At 35.0% G+C, this 26,254-nt stretch overlaps 2 protein-coding genes across 2 annotated transcripts; both read left to right on the top strand.

Annotated features, from left to right (window-relative positions):
- Positions 1 to 1,524: 1,524 nt before the first annotated feature.
- On the top strand, positions 1,525 to 3,144 carry PKNH_1344200 (KIR-like protein; the record flags this gene model as incomplete). Its single annotated transcript, XM_002260819.2, has 3 exons — positions 1,525 to 1,560; positions 1,810 to 2,535; positions 2,689 to 3,144. 3 exons carry the CDS (start codon positions 1,525 to 1,527, stop codon positions 3,142 to 3,144), a joined length of 1,218 nt encoding a protein of 405 aa, XP_002260855.2.
- A 5,681-nt stretch (positions 3,145 to 8,825) lies between these two features.
- Positions 8,826 to 21,427, top strand: PKNH_1344100 (SICAvar, type I; the record flags this gene model as incomplete). Its single annotated transcript, XM_039113580.1, has 11 exons — positions 8,826 to 9,035; positions 9,141 to 10,001; positions 10,664 to 11,287; positions 11,526 to 12,057; positions 12,791 to 12,891; positions 13,282 to 13,938; positions 14,552 to 15,220; positions 16,247 to 16,927; positions 18,942 to 19,616; positions 19,938 to 20,600; positions 21,014 to 21,427. 11 exons carry the CDS (start codon positions 8,826 to 8,828, stop codon positions 21,425 to 21,427), a joined length of 6,087 nt encoding a protein of 2,028 aa, XP_038969955.1.
- Positions 21,428 to 26,254: the final 4,827 nt, after the last annotated feature.

The raw sequence follows: 26,254 nt of genomic DNA, 5'->3' as shown, positions 1-26,254 counted from the left end.
TATCGCGCGATATATGCCCCATAGATTACACCGAAATAATGAAATATGGAATTTTAATTTTTGGTATTTTCTTCGTATTAGGGTATTATATGGAGAAAAAGGTAATGCAAATCTTATTTGAATGGGAATACTATGCGCACGTCTTCACGTCGTTCGTGCCTCCATTTAAGTGGCCTGTTGAATGGACAAGATGTTTTGTTCCATTTGTTCGTATATGTATGGATATATTAGTACTATTATTATCATTCTGGACGCGGGATGCTTATATGTACCCCCTCCACACACCCACCACCTCTTCCTTTTTTTTTTTTTTTTTTTCTTTATTCCTCTATTTCAGAGATGTATGCGCAAAATTAATCATTGTGGTTATGTGATAACGTCCGAAGAATAATATAGGAAACGGGAAAATGAGTTCGATACGAATAAACAGTGAGAAGATGACTCCCAAGGGAGTTTGGCACGTACAAGACGTGGGGCACTAGCTCCTTTAACGGCAAAGTCAAATTACTATTTTTCTTTCTTCTTCTTTTTTTTTTTTTTTTTTTTTTAATATATAAATTATGTGTTGTATGCTTTGCATGTAGGCTCTCTTTTTTTTCTTTCATTTTATTACTTTTCTTTTCCTTTCCCTTGCTCATTTGTTTCATATGAATCCGAATAATATGTGATGCTCCCCCTTTATTAGATAATATTCGAGGTTCTGTGCGTTACGTTTCTACTGTTTATGTACAGAATTTTTTTTTGTGTTCACCAATATTCGTACAAAATTCGCCGTACAGTAAGTCCCCCCTCCGCCCCCCTTTTTTTTTTTTTTTTTTTCTTTTTTTTTTCCCCTTGTGCAACCCGTAACATATATATATATATATATATATATATATATATATATATATATATATATATAGAGGGGGAATTCCTATTGTTCTGGAGATGAGTACATATATTATATCCTTTTCAATTTGTCTTTTTCTTTCCTCCTAAGATCACACTTTCCTTTCTTCTATTATTTTTTCTTCTCTTCTCTTTTTTTTTTTTTTTTTTTTTTTTCGGTGTGACACTGTAAAAAGTACACATAGAACTTGTTTGTTTGTTATATTACGCTATTTTCTTATGATGTTTTAATTTTGATTTATTGATTCTCACATTTTTCTGTTTCACTTGTGTTAAAAAAAAAAAAAAATGTATTACGCATAATAGTTTTATGCGTCTTTATTTGATGTCTATTTGTAATAACAACAATTCTCATGTGAAAAGGTAGATATCTGTCTTAGGGAAATGGAAGAGCTGTATTAAATGGGGAAGTGGCACATGATGTGTGTTATGGGAACATAGGAACTAGGGCGCTCATATAATTCGGGCAAGTTCCCTGCTACTACTGAATTGTACTATAATTGGGGAACACCACTATGTGTATGAGTACTGAACGAATAGTCCTACGTACAATATTCTCCAGGAGGGTACTTAAGGGGCCTCCAGGCATACTGCAAAATTAATGTATATTCATGTGTGTTAGGGATACAGGGGAAAATGAGGAAGGGCACAGTACCAGTTGTGCAAGTTCCTGTAACTTATATTTTGTAGGAATAAGTCCGTGTGTAAACTTCAGGTAACTCCATTATACAGAATCTAAGGCGCCCCACTTCCTCTTCCTATACATTTTCATTCCTTCTTTGGGGTCTTCCAATCCTCCTTAACATGGGTAGTTCTACATTATATAGTATGTCGTCCACAGGGTGCAATGAATTTTTGGGAGTATGAAATTATGTATGTTTATGACTACCCTCTACGAATTCTTCACCTTCTTGTGTATAGAATGCTGACCAACATTGTTCGGATAATTTGCCTTCGGAGGGGATGTGGAGAGAACTAATAAAGAACGTAAGTAAATCTTATTGCAACTCCGGGGAGGGAATATGGAGCGGAATAAGCGGGTATGTGGGGGGTTATACAAATAAGACTGCAATTGTTGGTGCCTATTGTTATGCAAAAGGAAAGAAGGAAGAGAAGGAATCGCCATTTTCTAATATGGGTTGCGATTTCCTGTACTATTACATAGGTAACTTGATTAACTATGGGGGGACCACACATACCTCTTTCCAGAAAGCTATTTCAGCATTATATGATACATTGAAGGAACACAGCAATGGGTGGGAATGTACTAATACATACAAGATTGTTGAGGACAAAACCATTTTCGATCACCTCAAAAAATTATTCGACTATACACAAGATCACAACCACATAAAGGAAAAAATATCACAGGAGAAAGTAGACAGAGCATGTTTTGAAAAATATAAAACATATTTGCAGGATGCTAATGGGGCATGCGCTATTTTGAAAAAGCAATGCCCCATCACCTCATCAGGTGGGACAAGCCTAAAGGAATATTGTACTTTATACCAACGAGTTTGCAATGGTAATAATACCAATCCATCAGAGCTACTAGTTCAATTAACTACTGCGGAGAAGAAGTTTCAGCAGCCACAGGTGGAGGGGCAGGGGGAATTAGAGACGGTTACTAGTACAAAGGAATTAACGGTAAAAAAAATTCCATCCTTAGAACATATATTGGAAATAATTTTCATCCTTCAAACATATATGTAGACATGCATCCATGTTACATGCATATACATATATGTGTACATTGATATATATGTATATATGTATACATGTATATATGTATATTTGTAGGATGAACATTTAAACGTAGTGAAGGCGACGTTGAAGCTGTATGTAGAATTTGATACGGGTTCCGATGATTGCGGTAATAGTAGTATCGTTCCAAGTATAAAGAGCACCATAAGCAAACATACTACTGTTGAAAACCCTGCAGAGGCCGTTGTAAAAGCTTGGTGCTATGCACATAATAAATGGAGGGATGTCACTTCATCAAATGATGCACGCTGTCATTCTCTGTATTATTGGATAGGTGATAAAGTGCAGCATGGAGGGTGGAATGTTCATGGTTTAGGAAAACTCATGAAGGAACTTTATCAAAAATTAGGGAAATGGAAGTTTATAAGTGGGTGCACTAATCTGTACGAAAATATTGAGAAGGAAGAATTCTATCGCAGAAAAAAAAATAAAAAGGAAAAAAAAATATATTTTATTAAAAAAAAAAATTATATAACAGAAAAATTAAATTGAATTAAATCATACTATTAAACAAAAATAGAAAAAAAAAAAAAAAATTAATTACGTATTGCACATCCTTGTCCTTAAAGGCTTCTTTCCTTTCCTATCCTCTATTCCTTAGACTGCTTAAATTATTTATTCTTGCAGTTCCCCCCTAGGGGTATTTCTATAATTTAAGCTCTTCCTTAATACATTTTCTTGCCTTTTTCGAATAGCAGAAGGCCAAAAATATGCACAAATAAATGAAGCCCAAAATTAGATAATCTAGAATTCGCAATGCGGTAGCGTTATCTGTGTACATGGTAACTAAGGAACTAACAATTTGGACAGGGCTCAGCAAAAGTAATGGGTAGGAAAGTATAATGACCAGTAGGAGAATTAGCATTAACTTATTTTTGATTTTATAAAATTTTTTTCTTTGTTTTTCTTTGTTTTTTAATGGTCCCCCTTTTTACAACCTTTGTTTTTCTTTTTACAGCCTTTGCTATTAATGTAAGTTAACGCGTCGTTATGATGAATTCTTTTTGTGTATCCTACAGGGGAATGTAGGGTGTGTGTGTGTGTGTGTATGGATAAAGTTAGGGGAGAATGAACGTACATTTTTTGGTGTGCCATCGCAATTGGCTTCATATTCTCCAATGTACATTTTCCATCATTGTTATTTATTTTTTTTTTTTGCATTTGTACTTGTGGGAATATATTCCGCATGTTAAATGCAGGAGTTTCTTCTATGAAATGAATTTATGTCATTTCATGAGGGGGAAAATCATGGAACATAAAAATTTCCCTTAACATTTTATACAAATTTTTTTTTTTACATGCGACATTTATCTTCTCCATGCACCAGGAAATGCATTTTAAATTTGATTTGTTTTGATTTGTTTTGATTTGATTTGATTTGATTTGTTTTGATTTGATTTGTTTTGATTTGATTTGATTTGTTTTAATTTGTTTTGATTTGATTTGTTTTGATTTGTTTTGATTTGATTTGATTTGTTTTGATTTGATTTGATTTGATTTGATTTGTTTTTTTTCTATTTGATAACCGTGTTATTCTCGTTAAATTTTTTTTTTTTTTCGTTAAAAGTTTTTTTTTTTTTTTCGTTAAAAATTTTTTTTTTTTTTTTTTTCCTTATGGATAACCGTGTCCTTCTTGGGGCATAGAGAAAATATAAGGATGGTTCATAATAAAAAATATATCACATATATTTTCAGTGATATCTGCTCAGCGGCAAGGCATGTGGATCTTGATGTGAACATTCAACGGTTCGATTCCTCCGGAAACGAATCCTTGGGGAGTTGGAAGTTCATAGATATAGAAAAGAAACACGCCAAACCCGACCCACTGGCACTCTCCTCCGGGGAAAGGTTCACACCACCACCAACATTTATTATTATTCATATATATGTATTGTATATAAATATATATAAAAGGTTTACACCACCAACAACATTTATTATTCATATATATTGTATATAAATATATATAAAAGGTTTATACCATCACCACCAACATTTATTATTCATATATATATATTGTATATAAATATATATAAAAGGTTTACACCACCACCACCAACATTTATTATTCATATATATTGTATATAAATATATGTAAAAGGTTTACACCACCACCAACATTTATTATTTATATATATTTTGTATATAAATATATATAGAAGGTTTATACCACCACCACCAACATTTATTATTCATATATATTGTATATAAATATATATAAAAGGTTTATACCACCAACAACGTTTATTATTCATATATATTGTATATTAATATATATAAAAGGTTTACACCATCACCAACATTATTATTCATATATATTGTATATAAATATATATAAAAGGTTTACACCATCACCAACATTTATTATTCATATATATTGTATATAAATATATATAAAAGGTTTATACCACCAACAACATTTATTATTCATATATATTGTATATAAATATATATAAAAGGTTTACACCACCAACAACATTTATTATTCATATATATTGTATACAGAAATATATAAAAGGTTTACACCATCACCAACATTTATTATTCATATATATGTATTGTATATAAATATATATAAAAGGTTTACACCATCACCAACATTTATTATTCATATATATGTATTGTATATAAATATATATAAAAGGTTTACACCATCACCAACATTTATTATTCATATATATATATCGTATATAAATATATATAAAAGGTTTACACCACCACCAACATTTATTATTTATATATATATTGTGTATAAATATATATAAAAGGTTTATACCACCAACAACATTATTATTCATATATATATTGTATATAAATATATATAAAAGGTTTATACCACCAACAACATTATTATTCATATATATATTGTATATAAATATATATAAAAGGTTTACACCATCACCAACATTTATTATTCATATATATATATATATATATATATATATATATATATATATATATATATATATATATATATATATATATTGTATATAAATATATACACTTTTGTATATATAGAAAAAAATATGTTTCTACCATTTTTTTTCCCTTAAGGGAAGGAGTAGTAAGGGACAAAATAATCTCTTCTTAGAGGGGAAGGTAAGGAGTAAAGAGTAGTAAGGCAAAATAATTTCTTCTTAGAGGGAGGTAAGAAGGGTTCAGTGTTTACGGTTTAGGGTTTAGCGTTCAGGGTTTACATAATCTCTTCTTAGAGGAAGGGAGAAAGGTAAAATAATCCCTTTTTAAAGGGAGGTAAGGAGGGTTCCGGGTTTAGGTAATCTCTTTTTAGAGGGAGGTAAGTAGGGTTCAGGGTTTAGGTAATCTCTTCTTAGATTAAGGTAAGTAGTAGTGGGACAAAATAATCTCGTCTTAAGGGAAGGGTATAAAAAGTGTCGTGCTTAGAGGAAGGAGGAAAAAAAAGTGGGACACAATAATCTCTTCTTAGAGAACGGTAAGTAGTAGTAACGGCAAAATAATCTCTTCGTAGAGGAAGGTAAGGATTAAGGAAGGGACAAAATAATCTATTTTTATAGGAAGGAAGGAGAAGAAAATTAAAAGGGGGGGACAAAATAATCTATTCTTAGTGGAAAGTAAGAAAAAAGGAAGGGAGCGAAATAATCCCTTCTTAGAGGGGAAGGTAAGGAAGAAAAGGGAAGGGAGCAAAATAATCTCTTCTTAGAGGAAGGAAAAAAGAGAACAATCCTTCTTAGGGGAAGGAGTAGTAGGCCAATATAATCTCTCCTTACAGAGGGGAAGGTAAGGAGTAGTGAGGGCAAAATAATTCTTCTTCTTAGAGGAAGGAAAAAATAGAAGGGGTCGAAGTAATCTCTTTTTGGAGGAAGGAAAATAGAAGGGCTCGAAGTAATATCTTCTTAGGGGAAGGAAGAAAGAAAATAAAAAGGAAGGGAGCAGCATAATCCCTTCTTAGAGGACGGTAAGGAGTATTAAGGCAAAATAATCTCTTCCTACAGGAAGGTAAGGATAAGGAGTAGTAAAGGCAAAATAATCTCTTCCTACAGGAAGGAAGAAAGCGAAGTAGTCCTTTTTAGAGGAAGGAAGAAAGAAAAAAAAAAGAGGGAGGACAAAATAATCCCTTCTTAGAGGAAGAAAAATAGAAAGGGGGGACAAAATAATATCTTCCTACAGAAAGGTAAGGAGTAAGTTGTAGTAGGGCAAAATAATCTCTTCTTAAGGGAAGGTAAGGAGAAAATTGAAGGGGGACAAAATAATCTCTTCTTAGGGGAGGGAGAAGAAAATATAGAAGGGGGACAAAATAATTTCTTCTTAGAGGGGAAGGTAAGTTGTAGTAGGGCAAAATAATCTCTTCTTAGAGGAAGGTAAGGATTAAGGAAGGGTTTAGGTAATCTCTTCTTAGAGGAAGGTGAGGAGTAAGGAGTAGTAGGGCAAAATAATCCCTTCTTAGGGGAAGGAAAGGGGTAAAGTAATCTTTTCTTAGTGGAAGGAAAAAATAAGAGGGGGCAAAATAATCTCTTCTTAAAGGTAAAGAGCAGTAAGGCAAAATAATCACTTTTTAGAGGGAAGGTAAGGAGAAGGAGTAGTGAGGCAAAATAATCTCTTCTTAGAGGAAGAAAGGTAAGAAGTAGTAAGGGATAAAGTAATCTCTTCTTAGAGGGGAAGGTAAGAAGGGTTCAGGGTTTAGGTAATCTCTTCTTAGAGGGGAAGGTAAGGAGTAGTAAGGCAAAATAATCTCGTCATAGAGGGGAAAGTAAGGTGTTGTAAGGGCAATATAATCTCTTCGTAGAGGACGCTAAGTAGTAGTAGGGGAAAATAATCTATTCTTTGAGGGGAAGGTGAGGATTAAGGAAGGCAAAATAATCCCTTCTTAGGGGAAGGAAAGGGGTAAAGTAATCTTTTCTTAGTGGAAGGAAAAAATAAGAGGGGGCAAAATAATCTCTTCTTAAAGGTAAAGAGTAGTAGAGCAAAATAATTCTTCTTCTTAGAGGGGAAGGTAAGGTGTAGTAGGGCAAAGTAATCTCTTCTTACAGGGATCGTAAGGAGTAGTAGGGCAAAATAATCTCTTCTTAGAGGGGAAGGTAAGGAGAAAGGAAGGAAGGGAGCCAAATAATTTCTTCTTAGAGGAAGGATAAGGAGAAAGGAAGGCAGAATAATCTCTTCTTAGAGGAAGGAAGGTAAGGAGTAATCTCTTCTTAGAGGGGAAGGTAAAGATTAGTAGGGGACAAAATAATATCTTCCTACAGGTAGGGAGTAGTAAGGCAAAATAATCTCTTCTTAGAGGAAAGGTAAGGAGAAGGAGAAGGGGTCGAAATAATCTCTTCTTAGAGGAAGGGGGGAAGAAAATAAAGGAGGGGGGGCAAAATAATCTCTTCCTACAGGAAGGTAAGGAACAGTAGGGCAATATAATCTCTTCTTAGAGGAAGGTGAGAAGGGTTCAGCGTTTAGGGTTTAGGGTTTAAGATTCAGGGTTTAGGTAATCTCTTTTTAGAGGAAGGAAGGTAAGAAGTAGTAAGGGCAAAATAATCTCTTTTTAGGGGGGAAAGTAAGGAGAAAGGGAAGGACAAAATAATCTCTTCTTAGAGGAAGGTAAGGAAGAAAATAAAAGTGGGACAAAATAATCTCTTCTTAGAGGAAGGTAAGGAAGAAAATAAAAGTGGGACAAAATAATCTCTTCTTAAGGGAAGGGAAAGTGGGGCAAAATAATCTCTTCTTAGAGGAAGGGAGAGAGAAAGATTAAGGAAGGGACAAAATAATCTCCTCTTGGAGGAAGGGAGTAGTAAGGGGCAAAATAATCCCTTCTTAAGGAGAAAGGAGAGAAAATAATCTCCTGTTAGGGAAAGTAAGGAGTAGTAGGGCAAAATAATCTGTTCTTAGAGGGGAAGGATAAGGAGAAAGTAGAAGGGGACAAAATAATCTCTTCTTAGAGGGAAGGAGATAGAGAATAGTCCTTGTTAAGGGAAGGAGATAGAGAATAGTCCTTGTTAAGGGAAGGAGATGAAAAGGATCCTTCTTAGGGGAAAAGAAAGAAGCAAGAAAGAAGGAAGGAATGATTCAACATTTTTTTTTCCAATAATAGTCATGTTCATTTATTTTCCAATTCATTTTTCTACCAGTTCATTTCATTTCATTTTTTGTCCTTCTTAATTTTATAATATATAATATATATGTACAAATTGTAGAAGAAGCAGACGACCATCATGGTGGCCGGAACAGCAGCAGCAACAGCTGATGCGTGTCCCGCCCAATCCCCCGAGGAAATAAGGGCAAGTGAAGCTATAAGGGAACCATTGAAGGCTAGGTGGGAAGAGAAGTTACAAGAATTAAGACAAGAATGGCAACGGCAAAATTCAGCTCCGTCCGCGCATACTGGGACTCCTGGACAAGTTGTCCAATCCGTAGCCCTTCCGGTAATTAAAGCTATTATCATTGTTTGCCGTTATTGCTGTTGTTATATTTTATTCTTTTTTCTTTAGGTCCTTTTATTTTTACTTTTTTTTTATTTTTATTTTTAGCCTAATTTGAAGGATGAAGTGACGACAATGTTGGATGGGATGAAGTCCCACTTGGATGCGATGTACACCGGGCAAGGCAGTGTCTCAGCTGCATGTGCAAACCTGTGGGCCCCGGGGGAAGAGAAGAAAGCGGGGGGGCAAACGGATAACATGAAGAAAGTATGCAAAACATTAGTGCAAGTAGTTAATTGGATGGGCAATTTAGAGAAGGATGGGACTAAGGAAAGAAGTAATAGCACGCAGGAGAAAGATTGGGAGAAATATTTAAGGTGTGTAATAGGTTATGAAGTTCTGTTAAGAATCCTTTTACCTAAGTATAAAGTGGAGGAGTTCATGAAAATTATCTCTGAAGTTATGAAAAAAGGGGGTAGTGAAGGTAAAGATAAAAATGGGAATGCCATATGTCCTTGGGTCAAATTGGAAGATATTGGAAATGAGGAAGGCTCCATTGGGTCCCACGTACAAGATTGGTTAAATAAAGCAAAACAGGATTCGGGGAAGGGCAGTATTAAGGACTTCAAGCACATAATAGCATGGTCTAGGCCAGATAAGGATGAGGATAAACAAAAGGAAAGGGCCAAACGAAGAGCAAGAACTTGTAAGAGTGATAGTATTATGGATTTACTTCAAGCTGGTGTATCAAATCCATTAGAAGTATTAGTCGATCCATTAGAAAAAGCTAATGATTGTATCGAGAAAGCGCAGACTGACAACAGCGGCAAAACCAATGTTCTATGCAATCGCTTAAAATGTATTGATGACTACTTGAAGAAACTGCCACCACCACCATCACCAACAACACCATCACCAGGAGGACCACCAGGAGGATCACAACCACAAACAGGACAACTGTCAGCTACGGTAAGTGAGGAAAGAAAAGGGGGAAGGAAATAAAGGGAAAGAAAGAAAGAGGAAGGAAGGAATGAAAGGGAAAGAAGGAAAGGGAAGGAAAAGGGGAAGGAAAGAAGGGAGTGGAAAAGAGAAGACGACATATACATACACAGACATATGTAAACTCACATACGTATACATATATGTGTACACAAATACATATATCTATATATATATATATATATATATATATATATATATATATATATATATATATATATATATACATACGTATGTATGTATGTGTATATATATACACATATGTGTATACATATGCGTACGCATATACGTATGTATATACGTATATATACATATGTACATATATACATATACGTACACACATAAACATACATACGACATATATGTAGACGCATATACATACATATACATATGTATATATGTGCACATACACATACATATATATACTTACATATACATATGTATGTACGTATGTACATATGTATGTAGACATATATGTATACACATATGTGTATACATATATACATGTATACGTATACGTATGTATATATACGTATGTATGTATACATATGTATATATGCATATGCATTTATGCATATGCATATATATATATATATATATATATATATATATATATATTACTACTTATATAGAACACATTCTGGGAGAACAATGGCGCAGTGAAGGCACTGTGGGATGAATTAGCACAAGCAATGATAGATAATGGCACAAATGAGCAGACGGAATGTAAACAGTTGCCAAATCCGTCTGAAAAGGCGGCATGCAATTATTTGCATGCCGGCTTTAAAGAACTGTACAAGGATATGTCGACGCCGTCGCCGTCAGGCGACGACGTCTTAAAGAACAACCCATCGTTTAGACAAACGATGGGTTGTTTTTTACTTCACGCTTATGCAAAACACATGAAAGAAAAAGCAACTTGTCTTATTGATGATGGTATAAAGAAAGCTTTCGAAAATGCTGGTAGTTGCACTAGTAACAGTAATGGAACGTGTATTCCATGCAAATGGCAGAAGGAAGACAACAGTTGGGAAGATTGCCTTCAGAACATTCCCATAAATGGTGGCACAACTGGCACAGGGGATAATGCAAAGAAGAGAGTGGAAAAAATTGTCCAGGATGACGCAGACGGAAAAATAAGGGATATGCTAACAAAAATAAATACAATGTCTTTATGCGATCGCTTTCAATGTATATCCGAAAGATGGCTAAAGCAGAATAAAAGCAATGGCGAACGTCTCACATCAACGGACTGGGTAAGGGAATAACCATATATATATATATATATATATATATGTATATATGTATGCGAATATATATGTACATACATATACGTTTGCATACATGTACATATGTAGATATACGTACGTATATAAGTGCATGTACGTATGTATGTGCATACATATGTATGTATTCATACATATGTATATATGCATATGCATTTATGCATATGCATATATATATATATATATATATATATATATATACTTATAGGATAGGGTACGGAGTAGAGTCACAAGTCAAATCACCGAACTTGCTACCGCAACATCGGAAAATATGAGGAAGGACACAAATCTCAGTAAATATTGCACTATGAAGGACGATAAGGATGGAAAGGAGGCTTGCCTCCTTATAGCAGCAGGATTAAAAAACCTCTACGACATCGAGGATAAGGGCAACAACTCTGTTGATGCATCGTTCCAAAGAACGATGCGTTGTGTTCTATTGAATGCCATTGCAGAGAGACTACTAGAATTGCCGTGCAAAGATGAGAAAAGTGTTGAGGCAGGGATAAGGAAGGCATTTGATGAGAGCGGTAATATTATGACTGCAAGTGGCAATTGCAAGGATGATAAATGTTTTAAGTGTGAGAGGTTTAAAACTTATAAGAGTTGCACAATAAAAGAGAATAGCACTGTCGGTTCGAAGGAAGAGAAGTTACATGAGGAAATTGACCCCAAGTTGAAAGATAGTGTTCTTCTTAGTACTAGTTCCTTAAGGACGTCTTCTCTAACCAAGACCATATGTAAGTAGACACCACCACTACCAAATATTGGTACTAATGGTACCACCAACACTACAATTGTGTTGGTACCACAACCAACACTACGAAATGTTGGTTGTGTTGGTACCAACATACTAACACAACTAACCTACTAACACAAACCAACATACTAACATAACCAACATACTGAACACAACCACAACATACTAACACAACATACTAACACAACATACTAACACAACATACTAACACAACATACTAACACAACATACTAACACAACATACTAACACAACATACTAACATAACCAACATACTAACATACAACCAACATACTAACATAACCAACCTACTAACACAACCAACATACTAACATAACCAACCTACTAAACACAACCAACAAACAACAACATACTAACACAACCAACATACGAACATAACCAACATACTAACATAACCAACACAACCACAACACAACCAACATACTGACATAACCAACATACAACCAACACAAACCAACATACTAACACAACACAACATACTAACACAAGCAACATACTAACACAAACAACATACTGACATAACCAACATACTGACACAACCAACATACTAACACAACCAACACATACTAACATAACCAACATACTAACATAACCAACATACTAACACAACCAAAACGCAGCAGTCGCAATCACTAACGAACAAACAAAGAATAAATTTTTTATTCTTTCCTTTCTTCTTAATATATGTATATAGGTAAACCGTGTGAAGAAACGAACTTATGTGAACGCTTAGGGTGTATTGTGAAGAAATGGGAAGGAAGGAATAACAAGTCCCCAAGCGGAAAGGTTACCTGGGTAAGGAATGTGTTGTCGTGCTTTTGGTCTGTTGTGCTCATGGTGGAATGGAAACCATAACAACATCCATAATAACATCCATAACAACATCAACAACATCAACAACATCAACAACAACATCAACATCCATAACATCCATAACATCCATAACAACAACAACATCCATAACAACATCCATAACAACATCCATAACAACATCCATAACAACGACAACATATACATATATACATATATGTATGCATATATATGTATGTATGTACGTATGTATATATGTATGTATATATATGTATGTATATATATGTATGTATGCACTTATGTATATATGTATATATATGTATATATATATATATGTATTTGTATATGTATATATATATCCTGTTTTATGTTTAGGAAAAGATGAAGGTTGACTTTGAAAAAGTGTTAGAAGCACTCCTAAATGACATGAAAGATAGGACAAAGCAGGATAATGCTGACACCTACTGCAACGCAGACAAAGACGGCAACACATGGAGCGGAAGCGACGCCCATGGCGTCGCAAACAAGACTGCTTGCAAACTTGTTGCAGCAGGATTACATCACATATCGAATATTCAGCTTGAATATAATGATACGGCCAATCCGGGGAAGGGTGAGGATAAAAACCCTTATGATAACCAAGAATTCCATCAATTAGTTTCTTGTTTAATGTTAAACGCTGTCGTACAGAAAATGAAGGAACACAGCCCCATTTGCGACATACAACCGGGCATAACGAAGGCTTTCGGCGTAGTAGACAAAATTAAAACAGATAATTGCAAGAATGATAAACCCTGCATTCTTTGTAAATGGAGCGACGACGACTATAACAAACTTGACTCCTGCCCCATTGGCACTGGCAATGCCACTGACAAAGTGAAGCCCACATTGGAAGCATTACTCACAGGAGGGAAGAAGAACGAAGTCGAGGCCGCCCTCATGGACATAACTAGAACACATGGAAATGCGTCTTCTTCTTTATGTCTCCGTTTACAATGTCTAGCTCCTCGAGTTCAGGCATCCAACAATGCGGTAAGTATAATATAAATGCAATAAAAGAGAAGGTGGAAAGAAATAAAAAGAAAAGGAATACAAAGAGAAGGAAAAGGAATAAAAAGAAAAGAATTTAAAAAAAAAAAAAATAAATAAATTTTGAGATTCCGGGTTCAGAAGGAAGGTTTCAAGGGTGTTGGAATAAGGTTTTATGGGTATTAGGATAAGGTTTTAGGGGTGTTAGAATAAGGTTGTGGGGGGGTTAGAATAAGGTTATATGGGTATTAGAATAAGGTTGTAGGGGTATTAGAATAAGGTGGTAAGGGTGTTAGAATAAGGTTTTAGGGTATAGGAGTAAAGGTTCTAGGGTATAGGAGTAAGGTTTCAGGGTTTAGGAGTAAGGTTCAGGGGTTAGCTTTAGCTGCTTCAGGGGGGGAAGGGAAAAACTCCTCGCCGACAGGGACCGGATACTACACCAACCGGATGGTAATAACCGGATGGTATGAACCGGATGGCAGGGGAGGATAAACCGGATACTACACACACCAACACAAAAGAGAAAAAGAAAAAAGAAGAAGAATGTATACTTATACATATACGTATGTATACGTATATACATATACATATGTATATTTTGTCACCACCTATACAGGACGATTTCTGGAACAAGGAGGTCAAGGACCTGTGGACAGAATTGTCCACAGCAATGACAGAGACAAAGGGCGAAGGCACTAATGGAGGTAAATGTAATACAATGGGAGATGATAATAGGCAAGGAACTCATTCCGAACAGACGGCATGCAATTATTTGCATGCCGGTTTAACCAAACTGTACAGCAATGATGGGACGTCGTCGACGCCGTCGACGACGTCGTCGTCAGGAACCATCACCCTGAAGGACAACCCACTGTTGAGACAAACAGTGGGTTGTTTCTTACTTCATTCTTATGCAAAACAAATGAAAGACGAAGCGAAATGTTTAGTGGAATCAGGAATAAAAAAGGCATTTAAGCTTGGTGATGATCTAATTAAACAAGGTGCTAATTGTAATGGTACCAATGGCACGGGACAATGTGTCCTTTGCCAATGGGAAGAAGAGAAATATGACAGTTGCCAAATTACCACAACTGGCACAAATGGCTCCACCAAAGAGAAGGTACATCAGAAATTAGAGAAAATACAACCCAAAATTAACGAAACCTCCACTGAGACCCTAAAGAAAATAAATGAAATGAAGAACTTATGCGATTACATTAAATGTGCCGCACCCAAATGGTTCAAGAACCACAGTAGCGTTACTGGTGGTACGAAGAAGGATTGGGTAAGTATTACTACCATAACCAACATACCACCAACACAACACTTAGGGGGTAGAAGGAATAAAAGGAAAAAAAAAAAACAAAAAAAAAAATATTCAGATTCCGGGTTTAGGAATAAAGGTTTTAGAGGTACAGGAAGAAGGTTTCAGGGGTGTTGGAATGAGATTCTGGGTATATGAAGAATGTTGTAGGGTGTCAGAATAAGGTTCCAAGGTGTAGGAGTATGGTTGTAGGAGTGTTCGAAGTAAGATTCCGGGTTTAGGAGTAAGGTCTTAGGGGTGTTAGATGTCAGAATTCGGGTTCAGGAGTAAGGTCTTAGAGGTGTTAGAATAATGTTGTTGGGGTGTTGTTGTAAGGTTTTAGGGGTGCTAGAATAAGGTTTTAGGGGTATTGGAATGAGGTCTAGGGTATAGGAAGAAGGTTGTTGGGATGTTAGAATAAAGTTTGAGGGTATAAGAGTAAGGTTTTAGGGTATAGGAATAAGGTTTTAGGGTTTTGGGACTTAGGTTTCGGGGTTAGCTTTTGCTACTTTAGGGGGGGGAAAGGAAAAACTCCTCGCAGACAAAAACCGGATACTACACCAACTGGATGGCGCAGCAACTGAATACTACACCAACCGGATACTACACCAACTGGATACTACACACTAACCGGATACTACACCAACCGGATACTACACCAACCTGATACTACATCAACCGGATACTACAACAACCGGATACTACAACAACCGGATACTACAACAACCGGATACTACAACAACCGGATACTATACACCAACCGGATACTACACCAACCGGATACTACAACAACCGGATACTACAACAACCGGATACTACAACAACCGGATACTACAACAATCGAATACTACAACAACCGGATACTACAACAACCGGATACTACAACAACCGGATACTACAACAACCGGATACTACAACAACCGGATACTACAACAACCGGATACTACAACAACCGGATACTACAACAACCCATTACATATATAACCTTTTCTTTTCTTTTTTTTACAGTGTGAATTTTGGGATAAAGGCGTCAAACCGAAACTGGAGGATATGTTCAACAACATCGCTCAGAATGGAAAGAACAACACTAATCCTGTATGCAAAGCATTTGGTGATGATAATGATGATAGTGTTGAAAGAAAAGCATGTAATCATATCGCAGCAGGTTTAGACTACATTAACCGAGTTCAGGTTACTCAGAACGGTATTACAGATGATGATAAGTTTTTTAAACGAAGTATGATGTGCGCAGCTCTTAACCTTTACGCTGATCAAATAAAACAAAAATCTCAAGATAAATGTCCCATTGATGAGGAAAGAATAAAAAAAATGTTTACTAATTGGAATGCATTTAATAGATTTTCGTCTTTGTCCTCGTCTTCGACTTCGTGTAAGAGTGGAGTTTATGGTTGTTTTAAATGTCAAAGGGAAGAAAAGTTTTCTGAGGGTTGCCACCTGAGCGTCGCAGACGCTCTGGTGGATACGAAATCACAACCAAATGGAAATTGCAATACTAAGGCAACTGAAGTGAAGAATAAAATGGATGGTCTTCTCGACGACTCTAGCACCATCAAAATGAAAACAACATTAAATGAAATAAATAAAATGAATCATTTCTGTACTCAACTCCAATGTGCTGCAAAGAAATGGAATCTGGCGACAAAAGGCAAAAAGGAAACACCATCTTGGGTAAGGGCGGTAGACAACTACATATATACATATATACATATACATATATACATATACATATATACATATACATATATACATATACATATATATATACGCATATATATATGTAAATGTATATGTATATATATGTATATATGTAAATGTATATATGTATGCACATATATAGTCGTATATATGTACATATATATGTATATATCCATATGTATATATATATATATGTATATATATGTATGTATATGTATATATATGTATAGATGTATATGTATATATATATGTATATTTATATGTATATATGTATATATATATATATGTATATATATGTATGCATATATGTATACGCATATATATATGTATAATGAAAATTTGATGAAAAAAAAAGAAGGTGCAATAAAAACACAATAGAGAAAGGAAATTCAGATACCTGGTTTAGAAATGAAGGTTGTTGGGGTTGTTGGAGTGAAGGTTGTTTGGGATGTTGGAGTGAAGGTTGTTTGGGGTGTTGGAGTTAAGGTTGTTTGGGGTGTTGGAATGATGTTGTTTGGGGTGTTGGAATGAAGATTGTTGGGGTGTTGCAATGATGTTGTTGGGGGTGTTGCAATGATGTTGTTGGGGGGTGTTGGAATGATGTTGTTTGGGGTGTTGGAATGATGTTGTAGTGCTATTAGAATAAGGTTGCTGTGGTGTTGGAATAACGTTGTGGGGGTGTTAGAATAAGGTGGTAAGGGTGCTAAAATAAGGTTGTAGGGGTGTTAGAATAAGGTTCTTGGGGTGTCAGAATAAGGTTGTTGGGGTGTCAGAATAGGGTCTTAGGGGTGTCAGAATAGGGTCTTAGGGGTGTCAGAATAGGGTCTTAGGGGTGTCAGAATAGGGTCTTAGGGGTGTCACAATAGGGTCTTAGGGGTGTCACAATAGGGTCTTAGGGGTGTCAGAATAGGGTCTTAGGGGTGTCAGAATAGGGTATTAGGGGTGTCAAAATAGGGTCTTAGGGGTGCCATAATAGGGTCTTAGGGGTGTCAGAATAGGGTCTTAGCGGTGTTAGAATAAGGTAGTAAGGGTGTTAGAATAAGGTTTCAGGGTATAGGAATAAGGTTTCAGGGTTTAGGAGTAAGGTTCAGGGGTTAGCTTTAGCTACTTTAGGGGGGGAGAGGAAAGACTCCTCGCAGACAGGGATGTGATACTACATGACCTACCACTAACCAACATACTAACATAACCAACATACTAACACAACCAACATACTAACACAACACAACATACTAACATAACCAACATACTAACATAACCAACATACTAACACAACCAACATACTGACATAACTAACATACTAACACAACCAACATACAACCAACATACTAACATAACCAACACATACTAACATAACCAACGGACAACCAACACAACCACAACATACTAACACAACACAACATACTAACACAACACTACTACAACAACACAACCACAACACAACCACAACACAACCACAACACAACATACTAACACAACTAACATACTAACACAACCAACATACTAACATAACTAACATACTAACACAACCAACCTACTAACATAACCAAACATACTAACACAACTAACATACTAACACAACGAACATACTAACACAACCAACATACTGACATAACCAACGTACTAACACAACACAACATACTAACATAAAACCAACATACCAATACAACCAACATACTGACATAACCAACGTACTAACATAACCAACATACTGACACAACCAACATACTACCACCAACGAACCTACTACATACAAAGAGAAAAAAAAAAAAAAAAATAACGATTGTGTAAAAAAGGAAGAATTATTAATACATCCATATACTTATATGTATGTATATGCATATATATATATATGTATATATGTATGTATATATGTATATATGTATGTATATATGTATATATGTATATGTATACACATATGTGTATACATATGTGTATACATATACATATATTTTTTTTTCTCTTTCTTTTCTTCTTTTATTATCAGAATGATATAGAGAGTGTAGTTAACGATGAATTAAAGAAACTTCTTGAAGAAATGTCTAAGAAGAATGATGATTCAACTTTTGACCAATACTGCAAGGACGTCAGTTCTTCGTCGCCAAAGGACACAAAAGGAGAAATAACTGCAAAGCAAAAAGCTTGTAAGCTTTTTGCTTCAGGTTTAAAACACATTTCTGATATTAAAGACAAAAACCCAAACAACATGGATGTTGTACCACTTAAACAAACTATGATGTGCGCAGCACTTAATCTTTATGCTGATCAATTAATAGAAAAATCAACAAAACAATGTCCCCTAGATAAAAAAAAAATGGAAGAGGCAATAACCTACGCTTTTAGGAAAAGTAGTAACATTATGGGGATTGGAACAGCTTCATGCCCACCTGGTACTAATGGTTCTAATTCTTGTTTTGTTTGCAACAGAGAGGAAAAAGATTTTCACAATTGCCAAATTGGCAACAATTCCAATGACAAAGTAGGGGATAAAATGACCGAACTCCTCGAACAGAAGAAAAGTGAAACCAAAATGGACGAAACACTAGACAAAATAAATAGTAAGGACATTTTCTGTACTGAACTCCAATGTGCCATTAAACAACATTACAATAAAGACAAAACCAAAAATGGACTGTCAGGTGGAATGGCCACACCTAATTGGGTAAGTTGGAACCAACATCAATAACAACTACATACATATATACATATACATATACATATACATATATATATATATATACATATACATATACATATACATATATATATATATATATATATATATATATATATATATATATATATATGTATATATATGTATATGTATATATGTATATGTATATGTATATATATGTATATGTATGTGTATATGTATATGTATATATATGTATATGTATATATGTATATGTATATGTATATATATGTATATGTATACATATGTATATTCTTTTTTCTCCTCCTTCCCTCATTCCTTTATCATCAGGACCAAATCAAAGATGACGCCAAGGGTGAATTATCGAAACTTCTACAACAAATGACGGAAGGTCAGACTAAATCGGACCTTTCCAAATATTGCAATGACAACGACGCTAAATGGAATACTTTACGCAATAAAGAAAAACAAACAAATAAAGCAGCATGTTTGCTTTTTGCTGCTGGATTAAAGCACATTTATACCTATGGTAATGGCCGCGGTAGCGGCCCTGTTAAGGGCCCATCGTTTGAACAAACGATGGGTTGTTTATTTCTTAAAGAATATGCAAAACAATTAAAAGTATTGGCAGAAAATGAAAAAAAGCATAAGGTACATCCTCTTTGTAGTGTAGATAAAGGCATAGATCGCGCTTTTGAACAAAGTAAAGACATTATGAAGAGTGTATTACCTGAATGTGACAAGGGTCCTAATAGTATTTCTTGTTTTGAATGCAAAATTGACCAAGATTATGGAACTTGCTTAATTGGCACTGACAATGTAAAAACCAAAGTGGAACCAATGCTCAAAGACAATGACCGAAACCAAAAACATATGGAAGAAACATTAGCGAATACACTTTGTCCCATCCTTCTTACGGATATCCTTACCCCTTTTCTTCCTTTGGCTCCTGTCTCTATTGGCCTTTCTGCTATGGCTTATTACCTTTGGAAGGTAAAAGAATAAAAAAAAAAAAAAGAAAAAAATTAATGAAAAAAAAAATTTTAATGGACAAATTTAATGGAAAAAAAAATTTTTTTAATGGTTAATAGGAAAAAAAAATTTTTTTTAATGGTTAAAAGGAAAAAAAAAATGTTTTTTAATGGTTAAAAGGAAAAAATTTTTTTCTAATGATTAATAGGAAAAAAAAATTTTTTTTAATGGTTAAAAGGAAAAAAAAAATGTTTTTTAATGGTTAAAAGGAAAAAATTTTTTTTTCATGGTTAAAAGGAAAAAAAAATATTTTTTTTAATGGTAAAAAAAAAAAAAAAAAAGAAAAAAAAGAAATGTGTAAAAAGAACATTTCACAATCTTCTTAGCAAAAATATCCTCTCATTTTTTTTTTTTTTTTTTTTTTTTTTTTGTAGTATTTTGGTCCTCTTGGTAAAGGAGGAGCACGTTTTAGAAGATCTCCTGCTGATATTCCTGGTCCATCAGTACAGGAACAACTCCTCGATCATGTGGAAGAAGCTGGTCCACATGAATATCGATTGGTGAAGGAACGAAAACCTCGTTCTGTTCCAGCGAGAACGAAACGTTCTGGTCCCGTGAATCGCCGCACGATTATTGAAATTCATTTTGAAGTGTTGGACGAATGTCAAAAAGGGGACACACAATTGAACCAGAAGGATTTTCTGGAACTTTTAGTTCGGGAGTTTATGGGAAGCGAATTAATGGAAGAAGAACAGGTTCCTAAGGAAGAAGTTCTTATGGAAAATGTTCCTATGCAAAATGTTCCAATGGAACGTGTTCCAAGTTTAGGTTCCGGGTTACTGGTTTAAGGTTCAGTGTTTAGGGTTTTAGGGTTTAGGGTTTGGGTTTAGGGTTCAGGGTTCATGGTCCCAGGTTCAGTGTTCAGGTTTTATGGTTTCAGGGTTCACGGTTTAGGCTTCACAGTTTAGGGTTCACAGTTCAGGGTTTACAGTTTAGGGTTCACAGTTCAAGGTTCACAGTTTAGGGTTTACAGTTTAGGGTTTACAGTTTAGGGTTCACAGTTTAAGATGAAGGATATTGATTTCACACCTTTTGTCCTTTTTTTTTTTCCTTCTTTTCCTTTTTTTCCTTTTTATATTTTCTTGAAAAAAAAAAAGAAGAAAAAAAAGAAAGATTCTATCTTCCATATTTATTTCTTATTTTGTTTGCAAAAAATTTTTCTTTTTTTTTTTTTGGGGTAAAAGGACACCTTTTGTTTATAGAAAAAAAAAAAAAAAAAACATTCTTCTTTTTTTTTAAGAACATTATTATTTTGTTCGTTTTTTCCTTTTTATTTGTTCTTGGAAAAAAAAAAGAAAAGAAGAAGAAAAAGAAGATTCTTTCTTCCACATTTATTTCTTATTTTGTTTGCAACTTTTTTTTTTTTTTAGTGAAGATAAAAAAAATGTTCATTTAATTTTTTTTTTTTTTTGTGTAAACACAAATTTTGTCTTCATAATTTTTTTCTATTTTAATAATTCTTCTTTCCCCTCTGTTTTAAAGTTCTAATTATGGGCATTTGAGAAGTTTTCCAAATTGAACCCTGCTATAAAGAACACGTGCTTCTAATTTTTTCCCCATAACATAAAATATACAAACTCCTCCTTTTCCATCCTTCTTTTTTTTTTCCCCCGCAATATATAAATAAGACGTTTCCTGCTCATCTTATATAATAAATAAAATATATAATAACAGTTTGAATAATTAAGCAGAAAATATGGTTCGTTCTAAAAAGTAAGAAAGCTCATATATGAAACAAGTTCATACACAATTATTTAAATGTAATAGAAAGATATTTTTCATTTCCTATAATACGTTAGAAAATGTGGTAAACCAATAGAGATATATCTTATAAATCTTAGTTCCACTGAATTTTAAATAATACACACAAAAATGATCTATTTCTTCATACAGAGCCCACGGGTTCCAATACTATTGTATTCATAATTCCCCTGCCACCTTCAGGAGGATTCATATAACTCGGTAACTCTTCCTACTTGCTTAAGAACGAAATACATAACTCCATTTAATTCCCTTATAAGCGCTATAACTCCAAAGACGGTATACACAGGTCTTATAGTAAAATTACAAGTTCGATAATTCCCCTTTTTACTTGTAAAACTCTGTAAACAAAATTACCCGCCTCGGATGCTTACACAACGAGAAGTGATTAGACCCGACCTATAATCATTTCGCCTTTCCGAGAAGACACCAAATGGAAAGATCTGTCCATTCCGTGTGCATAACTATTCCTCCCTTTCCTTCCCTTTTTCACTTTCCCTATAACAAACCATAATTTCCACTTCACAGGACGGGTTCGTCCCGCGAACACCGGTGCCCCCTTCGAAAATTGCAAAGCTTATTCCAAAGCAGTATAAAGAGGCTCAACAAAAATGAGAGAAACATGATAGTTCCCTTTCCATAAGGCAGATTTCCATCGTAAACAGGAAGGATCCTTCCATAATTTCCGATAAATCTGTAAGGCACGCACAGCGCTGGCACTCTTTCATTATTTAAATTGTGCGCGAAGAAAGGGAAAACAAGGAGTGCGGCCACAACTTTATGCTCGACAATGTGTAAGCTGTTTCGTTCATTAGTGAACACAAAAAAAAGGGTTCCATGTGAAATGATGAAAATAACTGTAGTCTCTACGTATACACATACAATAAATACACATAGGTACACTTTTACGTGCGCGTACAAACATTCGCGGGTTTGGTACCGCACTAGCGTAGGGCTCTTTCCTTCATATATTAACTAGGTGCTTACGCTTACCTTATCAGTCAAGGTGTACTTACATACTAAAAGGAAAAGGGAATATTACATTATGATTCTTCTTCTTTCATGTGCTAAATTTCATTTGAACATTTTTCTTTCCCTTTTCCTTCCTCCCTTCTTTTACAGAAGGTAACAAACTGCAGCACTTATGGTTGGTGCCCCTATGGAACGATTAACAAATGATTAAATGATTGAGCATATTTTTCCTTTTAATTGAGATTAAAGGGAGCTCCCACTTCTTTATTAATCAGAGATTACTCCTCTACTTAAGAATTCTACGTTCGGCCACTTCCTTCGGTATTCATTTTGTTCACTGTATATTTTGATAAGTACTTGAATATGCATTGAAGGAGCTAAATGCCTCCTTCAGCCTCCGCGAAACGTGCATTAAACGTTCTGCGCAGCAAAGCGTTCATCAGAAGAGTTCAAAAAAAATAAAAAAAAAAAGAAAAAGAAAAATAAATTAAAATGAAAAATAAAAGCTCGCAAAGTAAAGCAAAATTAATCAAATCAAAAAAAAAAAAAAAAAAAAAAAAAAAAATTCCGCTCCAGGCCTTGGCCATTAATCGGAAGTTTCTCCAATTACTTTACATAATTGTTTCTTTCCCCTTTTTTTTTTTTCTTTTTTTTTTTTTTTGTGTTCCTCTCTTATGTTCTTCCTCCCGCATTCGTCCTTGTACACGGAATAAGTAGGAGAAAGAAAACCCGCATCTTCCTGGATTGCCAAATGTAGGTTTCCCTGTTCCGTATAAAGATACTCCTCACATTAAGGATGGAGGCGGGTCGCACATTTGGTGCCACGCGTTGAATATATGCGTGTGGCAGGGACCCTCCCACGACATATAATACTCTGCATGTGCAAACAACATATATATAAGGAACGTACGGATGATCATGTTCAAACGTTCAAAGGCCTTCCCCCCACGCCGTCATACGCATTATATGTGCACCTTATGTCTGCTTCAAATGGAACCCGAACTGCTTAGAAGAAAGCGCTCCATCTATGTACGTGCAGATGTGAATACATCACACTTAGGTGCTGTTCTTTCCTTCATATTTCAACTCCCATTTCCCCTTTACAGGCTGAGGAACCGTCCATTATCCAAAGTGCTATTGTACACATCAAAACTTCAGGCTCTGTTCAAATGAAACTCCATTTAGAATAAAAAATTACTGTACACATTGGGCCATGAACATGTATATATACACTATACAAATAAAGCATATATATAATAGTAGATTAACACGAAATTACCTTTTCCCCTTTTTTCTTCCTTCGTTAGTCCGCACTGTAAGGTGCTGCTAATGGTGTACTTCGCTCTTATGTAGGATTACCTATATATATATATATGTGTGCGCGCGCAGATGTAAGCTTACCTAACTGTGCGCATATATGTACAAACATGCCCATTTGGCATGTTCCAGCTGAATGACATTTTTCATGTGACTGCTAAGAAAAACTGCTATACGCTCATTTGTGAATTCTCGAAACGTCATTATAAAATTGGGAAAAGAACATTCCATCTTCTTATGGTGGACAAAGTAGGATTTGCTGCAAAAGGGGAGATGAGTTAACCTAAGTAGGCAGGGAGGCATACACGTATGTGTACATATTTGTGTACACATGAGTGTTACTGCCTACCTCCCCCTGCGCCCATTTCCGTATGTGTCCATATTAGAACACATGTATAACTGAAGGACACATGTGTAACAGAAGAAAGGCAATTTTTTGAACACTTTCCCCAGCAACTGGATATTTTAAGAGTTCCATTTTTTCTTTCGTGAGTTTCCCGTTCAGTTTGTTCTCTTCTTTTTTTTTTTTTTTTCTTTTCTCCTTTCCTTATTACAGAGTGCTCGTGCTTCACATTTCACGTGGTTGTTTTTGATGTTTCCTTTTTACATTATTGCGTGCGCGTTCCAGGCATATGTACATATGCCCACATGCGCATAGCTCTGCATCCTATGCGTGTGCACATTTTTTTCGAAAAACATATTCGCCCATTGCAAGTCAAAAAAGGAATAAGAAATCGGACCGCATGAATATTCAGTGCCCTCACGATCAGAAGTTCTGTCCTTTTGCCAATCACATAGCGAAACGAGAGGAAGCTGAAAGGAAAAAAAAAGAAAAAAGAAAAGAAAAAGGAAAAAACGCCTACATTCATGTATATATATATACATAAGTGTATATACATATGTGTGCACATTTGTACTAAGACATCCAAACGCGTAACCATCAGGAGTTTCTCTGCAACGCCCAGCAACAGCGTAGTAGAAAAAAACCTCCTCAGAACAACAAAATAATGAGCACGCAGCGAATCTATCAATATAGAATAAATTTCCTGTTGCTCTAAACAAAACGTGAAAACTTTACAGATGAGCAAAAAGGGAAAAAATAAAAAATGAACTTATTGTAAACTTTTAAAGGAGAAAAAAAAAAAAAATTGAATACACAGTAATAGATCTACAAAACTTCCTCTCTCTTTTTTTTTTTTTTTTTTTTTTTTCTCCATTACAACAGTTCTGTGTGTTAGTACGTTAGTTGTATGTGTCTTCATGTTTCTACTTTAGTGTGCTTACTTTGTGGTTACCTCCCCCCAAGCGCAGGTATTTTTCTTTTTTTCCTCTGTGCACCTCGTTCTGGTAATACATATGCAGATGAAATGTTTTTTCAAGGGGTACCAACCAATCGAGGCATCCTTCAGTACTAACCTTGCAAAGAGTTAGAAGCAGAATTACTTTGGGGAAAGAACCCGCCAGCGCGCCTGATGGACCTGTACCCCACAGTCAACTAGTGATCGCTAACGTGGACGCTAATTGGCCCCTCGAGACGCTTTAAGACTCTACCACTGTGAAGCAAA

The sequence above is a fragment of the Plasmodium knowlesi genome (genome assembly GCF_000006355.2).
Source record: "Plasmodium knowlesi strain H genome assembly, chromosome: 13".
In the NCBI taxonomy this organism is placed as follows: Eukaryota; Apicomplexa; class Aconoidasida; order Haemosporida; family Plasmodiidae; genus Plasmodium; species Plasmodium knowlesi.
This window is presented reverse-complemented; position numbering and strand designations above follow the sequence as displayed.